Raw genomic sequence first — 12013 nt, 5'->3', positions numbered from 1 at the left:
AGCATGAAGAAATAATTTTTCCATGATCAAATGGGCAAGGACCATTTTCGGCCAGCTTGTGGCCGAATGGTTGCTCCCTTCTCTTTCTCCATTTTTCTTTCTTGCTTTCTTTCTCTCTTTATGAAATATGAGTACTCCTCCCTTATATATATATATATTCCTCTTGTATGCATGTGAGGGGCACATGCCCCTCTCTCTAGATTTTTCTTTCTTTTCCTTTTATTTCTCTAGAGTTTTCTTTCTATTATATTATCCTTTTTAAAAGATGACTTATTATTTTAGTCATCCTTTTTCCATTCTTTTTCTTCACATGGCCAATATGGCCCCTTTTGGAGTTTTCTTGAATTCCCGTAAAATGACCATTTTGCCCCTAGCCTTTTTAAATATTTCCATGAACCATTTTGCGAATTTTCCTTTTTCGCCCTCAACCTCTCACAATATTCCCATACTAATAATGTTCATAAGCAACATTCATAGCCACTTGCATTAAAATAATTTTTTGAAAATCGTCTCGCCCGTAACTTTCCACGACGACTTCGAAATATCCAAACGTACAAAATACGGGCTATAACAATCAGGGCTGGGAGATCCGCAAAACCATGCTCGGCTTGCTCAAGGGTGGCCCTCCGAGACTTTCATCGTTCATACTCCACCGCAATCGTGGAATGAGCCCGCCAGCCTCCACACTCCTTAGGCTTCGCCAACGGCCTCGGCGCCGCCCTTGGCCACTAATTCATCTCTCTCTTCATCGAGGATTCTTTGGATTTGAGTGGCCGACTCGAGCTTGGCTTTGAGAAGGTCATTAGCCTCGGTCGTCTCCTCGAGTTCGATTTTCAGCTCGTCGCATATCCTAGCCCCGTCCTCGATTTTTCGCTCGAACACCCTCATTCTCTCCTTATACTTAGCACTCTCGGATTCAAGCGTGCCCGATGCCTCTCGGCCATGTTCACGGCATCAGACTTGACCGAGTCAAGCTCCCCCCGGAGGTCGAGAGATAATGGTTTCGAGTTCACCAAGCCTCGAAGAAAAACGAGCATTATCTTGGCTAAGTGCCGACCTTGTCCGCTTCCGGTGCTTAGGTTCTTCTCGATCATCCCGGCCAATTCATTCTTTAACCGAAGGTTTTCGGCCTTCGCTGCTTCAAGCTCGGGTTGAAGGTTGGAAAGTGCAGCAACTCGGTTCAATTCATCCTCCTTCACTTGCAAAAGGTGCTGGAACTTCTCCGTTTCTCGACCCTGGGCGTCCAGCTAGCCCTTAAGGTCGTTAACTTCTTGCTGAGCACGGCTGAAGGCTTCATTGACGAGCACCACACTCTGTAAAGGAAACGAGAAGTTAAACTTGGATAAACGAGAAGCTAAAATTCACATTGAATTATGCAAGGATATGAAGATAAGCTTCCTCGATTGCCCGCGTGCATGCCTTCGTTAATGAGACTCTGCCAGGGGACTCCGGTCATTTTCTGCTTATCCGAGTCCGAGACAAGAGGCCTCAGGTAGCTTGCTACTCCCACCAGACGAGACAAAAAGTTGCAATCCTCAGGAACAGTGAACACGACCGATCTGGTCCTTCTAGGTTCCACACTCGGGGTCGGGAAGATACGCGCCGAGTTATTTCTCGAACCGCCTCGCGCCACACACACACACACACACACACACACACACACACACACACACACACACACACACACACACACACACACCACACACACACACGGGGATAGGGAGATGTCCGAAACCGTGCAGCCTTCCTGCTACTGATGAGGGGATTCCAAGAACATATCATCGAGGTTGTCCGACCTCTGGAGCAGAATAGGAGAGGCGGAGACCGGCAGCCTCGGTAGGAGCAGGTGCCTCTGATGTTGCAGTTGGGTCCCCAATGAGCAGTGAGCCGGTATCCACTGGAGCCTCCGTGTTAGGTATCGGCTCAGCTCCTTGTTCAGCATCAGCAGTCGAGTCAAGCCCGGATCTCCTAGTCCTTTGCAGGGGAACCTCCTCAGAAGAAGCATTACCTGAAATGTCAACGTATTTAATTGACCTTAGAGGAGCCGGATAAAGGATTTCTTCCCCACCTGTGTGCAAAGCCGGAGCGGATGGTCTTTCCCCGGCTGAAGGAAATGGCGGAACGGTGGCTTCGTCCTCCGAATGTACGGCTAGGGGGCCACACCGACCCTTCGGATAATTAAATCGGCTCGCTCATCTCTTAGAGTCCGAACGACGCTCCGCCTTTTTCTCGAACTCGCCTTTGTCCGAGGGCTTTCTCCGCCTTTTATTGGCGTAGCAAAGAATAATACGGGATGACCCCCGCCGAATCAGGGTCGAGTACCGCACGGCTGACGCCTGCTCGGGCCGTCTTCCTGGGCCCGGGCTCCACCGAGCCCTTGGGTAAACCTAAATACCGAAGAGGTTATAGAAAAGAAAGGAAAAAGGTAAGATACATTATATCCCAATTCAAATATAGTATTACTGTGATTTTGGGAAACCCATCGGCCACGCGACAGGATTCCCCATGTCAGTTCTTCATGGATGTGTTGACCGAGGAGTGCTCCAACCCATTCATTCATGTTCGGGACGGCCAGGGGTATCCATGCCACGGTTGAAAAAAAGAGAAAAGGGGGAATTAGTGTGAATACAGGTGTTTGACAAAGCATTCAAGAATAATTATTGAAGGGAGAACTGAGAAACTTACGGTTATCGTTCCACTCCTCCGGGAAGGGCATATAATCAGCCGGAATAATGTCCGCGATCCTCACCCGGACAAAGCGCTCTAACCAACCCCGGGTCTCTGTCTTCATCCATCTTTGAAAAGATCGGGTTCCGCCTCGCTTGGCGAGCTTTTATTACATCCCCTCGAAATCGCCTCGGGGAATATAAACGGATTAAATGAGTCATCGTGAATTCCTTTTTTGCATCGTTGCCAACAATGAGGAGAGCACGCCACGGCCCTCCAGATTATCGGACCAATTTGGGCAGGGGTTACGTTATATGTCCGGCACATCTCCAAAATAACCGGATCAATTGGGGGGTCGAGCTTGAGCGTAAAGGGATAGGTGTAAACGTACAAGAAACCTTCCCTATGATCGGTGATAGATTTATCAGGCCCTGGGGCGAACACTTGCACCGGACGTTTATCCCATCCGCAATCAGCCCGGACCTGATCAAGTTTATCCTCGGTAATAGACGAGGGATATCGCCTTACGTCGTACCCTCTATCCGCAACCGAGGAAGGCTTCTCGACTTCAAATTCTTTGTTGTAGTTAGGTTTGGATGGTACTATGTCTAAAGCAGTGGGCTCAACGATGTTTTTTTCCCTTGGGTTGAGAAGCCAGCTCGGCTCCTTGAGAAGAAACCGAGGGAACATCCTGGGAGGTGGTTTCGGTGTTGGCAGACATTTGAATTAGGTAACAAAAAAGAGGTCCGGTGAATTCGATAAGGAAGAAGGAACAAGTTAAAAAATAAGAAAGGGTGAAGCAGCAGTTGAAAGAAAAATTCAAAATGGCAAAGTGAGAAGAAACAAAGCAGCACTTTCAATCGAAAAACAGCAGATGAAAGGTTGACAAAGTTGGTTCTTACAATCAATGTAAGCAACAAGTTTGGGGATGAGAACGGTTGAAACCAGCAAAAAAGATGAGATAAAAATGATCAGAAGAGAAGAAGTAAGAAAGAGAAGAAGTAAAATGGTGAAATGAAGGGGTGCATGGCCTTATATAGGCGTGGTAACTGTAGCGGTTGCAGAGGTTGGCCAACCGGGGGTGCCACGTGTCCCATAATTAATGAGACATGATTTGAAACGACGTGCGTTACGGCGGCTACCGAAGTCGGTCGTTCGGGATGAGACACGTGGCTAATGGCAGAGGGACGTGACGTAACTGTTCCCGCCAAAATGAAAAGGTAAGAATGAGCTTAAGAAACCGCCGGTTTGGTGACTCATCCACTTCCCGTTACTCCGGTAAAACTACGGTCCGGGAAGTGTGGGGACTATCTGTATACGGTAAAAATCGGATTTAAGCTAGACCGGTGAGACCGGGAATCGAGGGAAGAAAGAAACAAGCACGAGCATAAAGACTTTCTTTCGGACCGGAGGTATTGCACTAGAAGTGGTTGATCAGAAGAACATGGAGGAAATCGTTTGGTCCGGTTTCTCCATGGTCGAGTTAATCGTGGCCGTTAGTCCAGTTTCTCCATGACCGAATTGATCGTGGCCGTTAGTCCGGGTGGTCAGTTACAAAAATTGCCACGCGTCAAGACCGTTCTGCCACACTGTACTACCAATCGTACGGTGTCGACCGCATGTACCCAACCTTATCCTTTTAGGTTTTTTTTATTCTAAAAGGGGCTTTTATGTTGTATGCAAGGCCTACAGTTTTAGGGAAAACTATAAATAGGAGGCATTTCCCTACTTTTAAGGGTTAGCTTTTCAAGATCTTGAACATTGTAATAGCAATATATATAAAACATCATTTCTCTCTCTCTCTCTTTAGTTCGAATCAGTGGATTTTTGTGGTTTTAGCTTATTCTTGTAACACCATTAGCTTAATCTTCTATAGCGACATATTCACTCAAGGCATTGATATATATATTCATATACACGTATTAAAGCACGTAAATCCATAAATATTTCTCACAAACACAAAATAGATTAAAGTTATCCACATATCCTATACATCACTTACAAATTCAACTTATTACCCAATTCCGGGGTAAACAACTCTGCCACTGAGCCAACTGGGTGTCGTCTTCAGCCAACTGACTCGCATACACTTCCTTCTGAGTTAATACCGCCTCAAGGTCATGAACCCTTTTGCTTGCCTCTGGGAACGCAAGGTTGAAGTTCGTCGTTCGAACTTCAAGCTCCTGTTGTCCTTCTCTAAGCGTTGAATAGCTTCCTCAACTCTTTGCTCCCAGTGTTTTCTGCCCGGCCTTGGGCTCCTCATTCTCATTGTTGATGATTGTATCTATAGACTTTTCACCTGATTACGCAATTGTTGTCTATAAACACGATTGTTTGTCACTGCTTTTCAACAATTTTTATGATCTGATCTGGGAGAATCAATAAGAATATCTCTCTTTTGTTTCGTCCATTATTTACTTTTAATTATTCGTATCGTTATCCTTATTACTTTGCTCTCATGTTATTCACATTATCAAAGGATTAACACGATTTGAATTAATTACATTGTTTGTAACTTCATTCGAAATAATTGAACTGGTTGAATTAATAAACATAATTTAGGCTAAACAAAGTACACACGTAGCCGCATAGAGGACAGCTACTTAAGATATAGCCAAAATTATAAATATGCAACTTTCAGCCGCTTCAGAATAAACTCCGAACATACTGCTGAAATTTAGTCTGAGTTACAAACTTCAAACATACGAATCTAAAGTTGGGTTTGCCAAAATCTAACTTCAGACCTGTGTGTCTAAATTTGCCACTATTGCAAGTCAGAAGTTAGCATAACTCCAGCCCAGTAAAAAAATCAAATTTTAGGAATAAAAACACGAAACTGTTGTAGTGGACAAAATATGTGCTTACAAATACTAACTAATGTGTGAAAAAAAAAAAAAAAAAAAAACTAGCTAATGTAGTACTAGCATTTTAGAACATTAATGCAACCATAGTGGGTACTAAACTTTACATGTTCAAAGAGTTTGTATTATTTGCATAGTGCAACAAAGTCCGGTATAAATTTGCAGCTGCACCTTGTAAAAGAGTAAATACAAATTTCCAAAGCAGTAACAAGGCTTTCTTGCTTTGGCTTCAAGCTGGTCTTAAGGTTTTTGATCAAACCTGGGCAACTAATAAGAAGAAGCAACAAAAAGGAGACAACGCTTTTATCTGAAGTTTGACAATACTGGCTACATATTGAAAAGTTTAAGAAATTGGCTAACCCATGTAAATTTTACGAGTTTCTCGATCAACTGATGGATCCAAGGAATGGAAAAGAAAGAATAGAGAAAGATCGAATATTATATCTTTATGATGCAAATCCAAACAAGTTTTCCAATGAGCTTCCTCAATCCACTAGATACCGTTTGATGATATTGATATGTTACATGCTTTATGCTCTTCAGTTTTCTACGTTTTCGCAAAATATTCTCAAGAAAAAATGGAGCGTAATAACCTCAAATCAAACCTTCCACGTCCTCTTTTCAGGAAATTTAAATTTTCAAAATATACTTCACTTGGAAACTTCCGTTCATTGTGCTATCAAATTAACCGAAGGTGAAAAAAACTGAAAAAAAGAAGAAAAATCACTCCTTTCTTTGTTTCTATGCTTTGCATAAAAAAAGAATGGATGGGCAAGTGAAAGATTCCCACCATGGACCACAACTTGTTTTTTCCCCCCCCTTTTTTTTTTTTTCTGAATATGGAAATTTCAATAAAAAAAAAGCACACACTGATTGCTAACGATAAACATGTCATTTGACCATGTCAAATTGAAACATTTGTGTTTCTTTTAGGCACGTCATTTGTCAATTAAAAAAAATGAATGAATTAATGACCTAGGTCTCCAAGAATCCCTACCTAAAGCACTACCAAATAATTTTTTTAATAACAGTGGTTAACTTATGCACCTATAATAACGAAAGTGATTTTATTTTATTATAATGCAATTATAAGACCTCACTCTGGCTTATCGCTCCATCAAGCAATTAATATTTGATAGATTACATGCATGATTCAAGGATACCATTTGACCACATATTATAGTACATGATAAACCAGACAGATCAAAGACGAGGACCAATGCATAAATTATTGACGACTGATAAAAACTCTTTCACTAATAAAGATAATGAAACTCTGTTTATTGCAAAACATCCTTAACACCCTAGTGTGACCTATCGGTCAATGAACGAGTTAAAATAATGGCAGTCAGAATTCAAAATACTAGGTGATTTTTTCCATTTGTCTAGGCTTTGGGGGTAGAGTTACCCGATACATGTGCTAGTCAAGATAGCAGGTACCCAATGACATAATCGATGTGCGAACAAGCTGGCCTAACCTCTAGAAAGAAAAAGAGACACAAACTTTCATAGTTCGATTTTAAGTTAGGATCGACATAATGGTCCGTGTAATCCTAAGAATAGAGATCTCCAGATCGAAAACTCATTTGCAACCCGTCTTGGACCTAAGCTTTACAAGACAGGGCCACTGCTAGTAAAAAGGACAGTGCCAATTAATAGCACAAGCCAAATAGACATTTAGGGCAGAGTTAAGGAAATTGAGTCATCTCCAAAAAAAATATTAACTGTGAACCATGTTGCTCGGACTCTCCAACAATGTTGCCGCACCCGTGTCGGATCCTCCAAAAATGTACTACTTTTGGAGGATCACGCCCGATGGCATTTTTGAAGAGTCTGAGCAACATAGACTATGAAATCATGCAATAAGCAGCTATAATTAACTTGAAAAGAATAAAAACTTTCAAAAGAAACTTGGATTTCTGAATCAGGATTTTCTAATACAAAAATTGCACTTGGAGGGTTACATACCAATGTTACAGTTTCAGAAGAAGCAATGCAGGATTGCTCATCTTGAATTTCGGATTGAGCATGCCATATTGGAAAAACTAGGCATTCTACATCGTGCCAAGTTGTAGGTGCCTGGTAGTTAGTTCTGTACAGAAACCGATGATTGAATGGAAATGAAATATACTAATTAGAACTTTTACAGTTCTGAATATGATTCAGATGGTGATTCGTCTTCAGGCGGCCACTGTTGATAATGAGCAAAAGGAGGTGGTGGAGGATCGACAGTCAGAGTGCCTTCCAGTACCTTGACTACCTCTCCCATTGATGGCCTCATACGTTCGTCACCTTGTAAGCACCAAAATGCAATTCTTAATGCTCGTTCTAACTCTTCCAAGTCAACGCCACCCTCAATTCGCAGATCCATGGCCATATCCCTTTCAGCTTTTACCCATTTTTCATATGCCCAATAACAAGCCTCATCTGCATCTTGGCGTCCGGTGATCAATACCACCATCATCTTGCCAAAATCTCTTACATCTGTCTCTGCTAGCCCCCCGCTACTGGATGCCTCAGCTTGAATTGTCCTCAGCCCAAATTCACTAACTTTAGCCTCTAATTCATCATCTAAGACCACATTTTCACATTTAAGATTTCCATGACTAACAAACTCCCTACATCCTGTATGCAAGTAAGAAATGGCCCTTGCCACTGACAAACATATATCTATTCTTTTTCTCCACGTCAATCTCTTGCACATTTTAGGTTCTTCTAAACATTTGTCAATGGAACCATACTTGGCAAGCTCATAAACCAATAACCTACGGCCAGACTCACAGCAATAACCATCCAGCCTCAAAAGATTTTTGTGATATATGCTTCCTATTTTTAGGACTGCAGTACGGAACCTCTTTTCTTCTATAGAGGCATCGAGATTTTTAACTGCAACAAGCCTGTTATCTGGAAATACACCTTTGAACACATTCTGCCCAATTTGATGCTTAAAATTGTCTGTCAGGTCTTTGATCTCAGAGTAAGAAAACATGATGCAACCAGTAGCATTAGGGACTATATGGGGTGAAGCAGATTTCTGCATCATATGTTTCCTTCTCCTGTACAGATAAACTCCAATCCCGAATTGAAGCATTACAAACAAAACAATTGATGCAGCAGCAACTTCAAACAGACAAGAAACACATATTTTCTGTGATACCTTTTTCGGAGCAGGTACAGGCGCAGGTAAAACAGCAATTGGGTCTGAACAAGTCTTGACAAAGGTAACGGAACCCAAAGAAGGATCTGATTTACCGCCAACATACTGGGAGTTCATCATGTGACATTGTGCAGTGCCATTGTTGACGAAGGATGCGGCATGACAGGATGGATCTTTCTGACACAGACTTGTACACTGCTGCAAACTAGTTTGCACAACTGTTTTGTTTGGTGGGTATATCCCGTACAAGTACATATGATCATATCGGATCATGGATGAACCAGATTCACAACTTGGTTTGTATGGAATTAGGCATCCGGAGTTTGAGTCTCTTGTAGATCTAAATGGACACTGACAACCATAAGAGTCCGATGCATTAAGGATGCATATACCATTGGTACCACAAGTTGCAAAGACATCACATTGATTAATTATAGCTTGCCAAACTGTTCTCCATGATGTTGCATTATTTTCCCATGAGTATATCCGAAGATTACCATCAGAATCTAGTCTCAGGAACCGAAACTTCACATCAGAATCATTGTGGTCCTCACCATAGACAGACCAAACAGCTTGCGATCTCTGATCAAGTAGTCGGAGGATTCCGTCAGAGCCAAGAATGGCTCGGACAGCAGATTGAGGACCTCCCACAGTCCAGTAAATGACGCTGCTCTCCCACCTAAGCTGCATCTCACCAGAAACATTCATATGAAGACTGTAATAACTTGTTAACGAACTCCTGCTAGAAGCTCGAAGAGACTGGCCAACAGATAAACTCTGGCCAGAAAGCATTGTGTCAGATGGACTTTCAAAACTCTGCCAAACAGCACTCTTATTCCTATTTAAGAGAACAAAGTTGCCATTATCAAGCAGAACAGCTGATTCAACAGATGCATTGCCAGTTTTGCTTTGCCAAACAGTTTTTCCGTTTGCTGGATCAAACAATATCATTTCCCCATTTGCAGAAAGCTCAAAATATGCTTTGCTACTAACTTTAACATTCCACCCTGCAGTCCAAATGGCTGTTTGTTCACTTCTAGGTATATAAATTGCATTGAAACGGACACCAAAGCTATACTGGTCGGAGAAGTTAAAGAATCCAATTGCATAGTCCCTGTTGGATGAGAACCAATAATTGTTCTCTTCAACTGTAAGTTTGGAACCCAAAGGAATTTGTGAGCTGACTACTGAAAAAAGCAAGAACGCTATAGAGACAGAAAGCAGCAACTCCGAATAAGAGGCTATTCTATCTCCTCTATCCATATCTTGGGGAAGCAGATGAGAAGACAGAAAACTGGTTCCTGCTTCTGCATATCAACAGAAAATTTATTGAGTCATTCCACTGGATTACATTGAGCAACAGGCTATTAACTCATATCAGTAATTTAGCAACTGTAAAGGTTTATAAGATCAACTAACTCTACAGCAGAAAAAGTAACTATGGAAAATAAGAAACCAAAACCAGGTAAAAACTACAACAACATACCTAGTGTGATCCCACAAGTGGGGTCTGGGGAGGGTATGGTGTACGCAAACCTTACCCCTACCGCTGCAGGATAGAGAGGCTGTTTCCGAGGCTTAAAACCAGGTAAAAACTGTTCCTTTGAAAAGGTATATATTACTATCAAATCTAAGGTAAAACCCTGAAGCTACCAGTAGATTCCAGGTTGCACCAAGATCAGGCAAAAGATGAACAAAAATGATGTGAAAAGAATGCAGAGAAGAAGGGTAGCATTGACAGTTTGGTACCTCAGAAAAGACATCCAAACCACATCAGCTGTCAATGAATACTGCCTGCAGGCACTTTCTTGAAACAGCAAATGCTTCCCTATTTGCCCAATAAGAAAATTGTCGTGTGAGAAAACAAAAGATCCAGACCTTATGATTGAATTAAAAAGCTTATGACCTACCAAATTTCATAAAATAACAGTAACCAAAGACAATTAAGTACATGGAGAAATATCAAAATGGCTAAAGAAGAGCTTTTTGATGTATCTTTGCATTGAAATCTTGGTTCAAAACTTCAAATGGGACCCTATTTTAGGTCAAACTATTGACCCTTATGCATATTCAATCACTTTCCTAAGCTTTAAAGTGACACTTCAAAATGTTTTGCAAGCATCCAAAGTTGAATGCTTAATCTGCACTATTATATCCCAAAAACTAAATAAATTAAAATTTTAAAAGTCAATATAGTACACTTTGACAAAATACGTGCTGCAAAGAAACCATGTGTCCACATACACAAATACCCACATATATCTCTCAAATAGTCTAAACAAAAATGAGCAAGTTAAATAACAGAAAACATCATTTAAAAAAAAAAAAATCTAAGTGCACATGCAAGAGAGATTTTCTTGAAACAAATGAATCTTTAACACCCACTTTTAAGGACAATGTAGAACAAATTTAAACAATATATCACTTTAGACCTAAGATAAGTCCAAAAATTGAAAGAGTAAAATGAGCAAAACTAAAGAGATCCTTAAATAGGTATTACTACTAAATTTCAAGAAAATGAAAACCCAATTGGTGAAAAAGCTTAAAAATGCAACATTTCTCAATAAAGTTGGTATTTTGGGTAAGTTTGAGTGGTCAGTGAAAGATATGGGACTAACCAGTAAAGATGGAAAACTTCTGTGCCTCACATTGTAGATTTTTAACTCTTTATCTTAGCCTGAAAAAGTGCCGGAAAATCAAGAAAGAAATTTTTTCCGGTAAGTAAAAGGGAATGGGCTGAAAAGGTTTGAGACACCTTGAAAAATGTTTCTTCAAAATCTTGGAGAATTTTTTGTTCTAAGAAAGAGAGAGGATTAGATAATTTTTTGTTACCAATGCAAGTGTTTTTGTTGTCTTCTTCATTTGGTTTTCTTTTTCTTTTTTCTTTTTTCTTTTTTCTTTTTTCTTTTCCTTGTTGGGGTTTTTGTTTTCTTTATGAAAATATTTTTGCTGTTGGAATTTTGAATAGATTCCAGCTAAGTTTTTAAGAGGTGCTAAAAGAAACAACAGACAGGAGAGTTGCAACTCATTTGGTTTATTTTGTTTGGGGTGGGAGGGGGAGGAGAGGGGGTGAGTTGTCTGGGGGGTGGAGTTGAAGTTTAAACTTTTGACTGTTGACTTTTGTGGTCTGTTTTGGTTCAGACTGTCGGAGATACAAGACCTAAGGATGTCATTGAATCCTTTTTTTCTACTCCCTCCATTTTAATGTATATGAACTCATTTAACTGGACACAATATTTAAGAAAGAGTGAAGATTTTTAAAACGTGATTCAAAATAAGTGTTGAATATTTGTGTGGCTGTAAATCATTTCATAAAGTGAATTTGTTT

At 40.8% G+C, this 12013-nt stretch overlaps 1 protein-coding gene across 5 annotated transcripts; it reads right to left on the bottom strand.

The window, feature by feature from the left end:
• Positions 1-7426: 7426 nt before the first annotated feature.
• LOC132051497 (G-type lectin S-receptor-like serine/threonine-protein kinase SD3-1) lies at positions 7427-11697 on the bottom strand. Of its 5 annotated transcripts, none has more exons than XM_059442596.1 (3): positions 11304-11697; positions 10425-10513; positions 7427-9986 (listed from the first exon to the last, which is right to left on the bottom strand). In XM_059442596.1, exon 3 carries the CDS (start codon positions 9946-9948, stop codon positions 7672-7674), a length of 2277 nt encoding a protein of 758 aa, XP_059298579.1. In that variant the 5' UTR covers positions 9949-9986; positions 10425-10513; positions 11304-11697; the 3' UTR covers positions 7427-7671. The 5 variants fall into 5 exon arrangements, with proteins under 5 accessions (XP_059298579.1, XP_059298580.1, XP_059298581.1 ...); XM_059442597.1 differs by having other exon boundaries at positions 7427-9992; positions 10435-10513; XM_059442598.1 differs by lacking the exon at positions 11304-11697 and adding an exon at positions 10596-11191.
• Positions 11698-12013: the final 316 nt, after the last annotated feature.

The sequence above is a fragment of the Lycium ferocissimum genome, chromosome 4 (genome assembly GCF_029784015.1).
Source record: "Lycium ferocissimum isolate CSIRO_LF1 chromosome 4, AGI_CSIRO_Lferr_CH_V1, whole genome shotgun sequence".
In the NCBI taxonomy this organism is placed as follows: domain Eukaryota; kingdom Viridiplantae; phylum Streptophyta; class Magnoliopsida; order Solanales; family Solanaceae; genus Lycium; species Lycium ferocissimum.
Note: the sequence above shows the minus strand (reverse complement) of the source record. Positions and strands in the feature narration are given on the sequence as shown.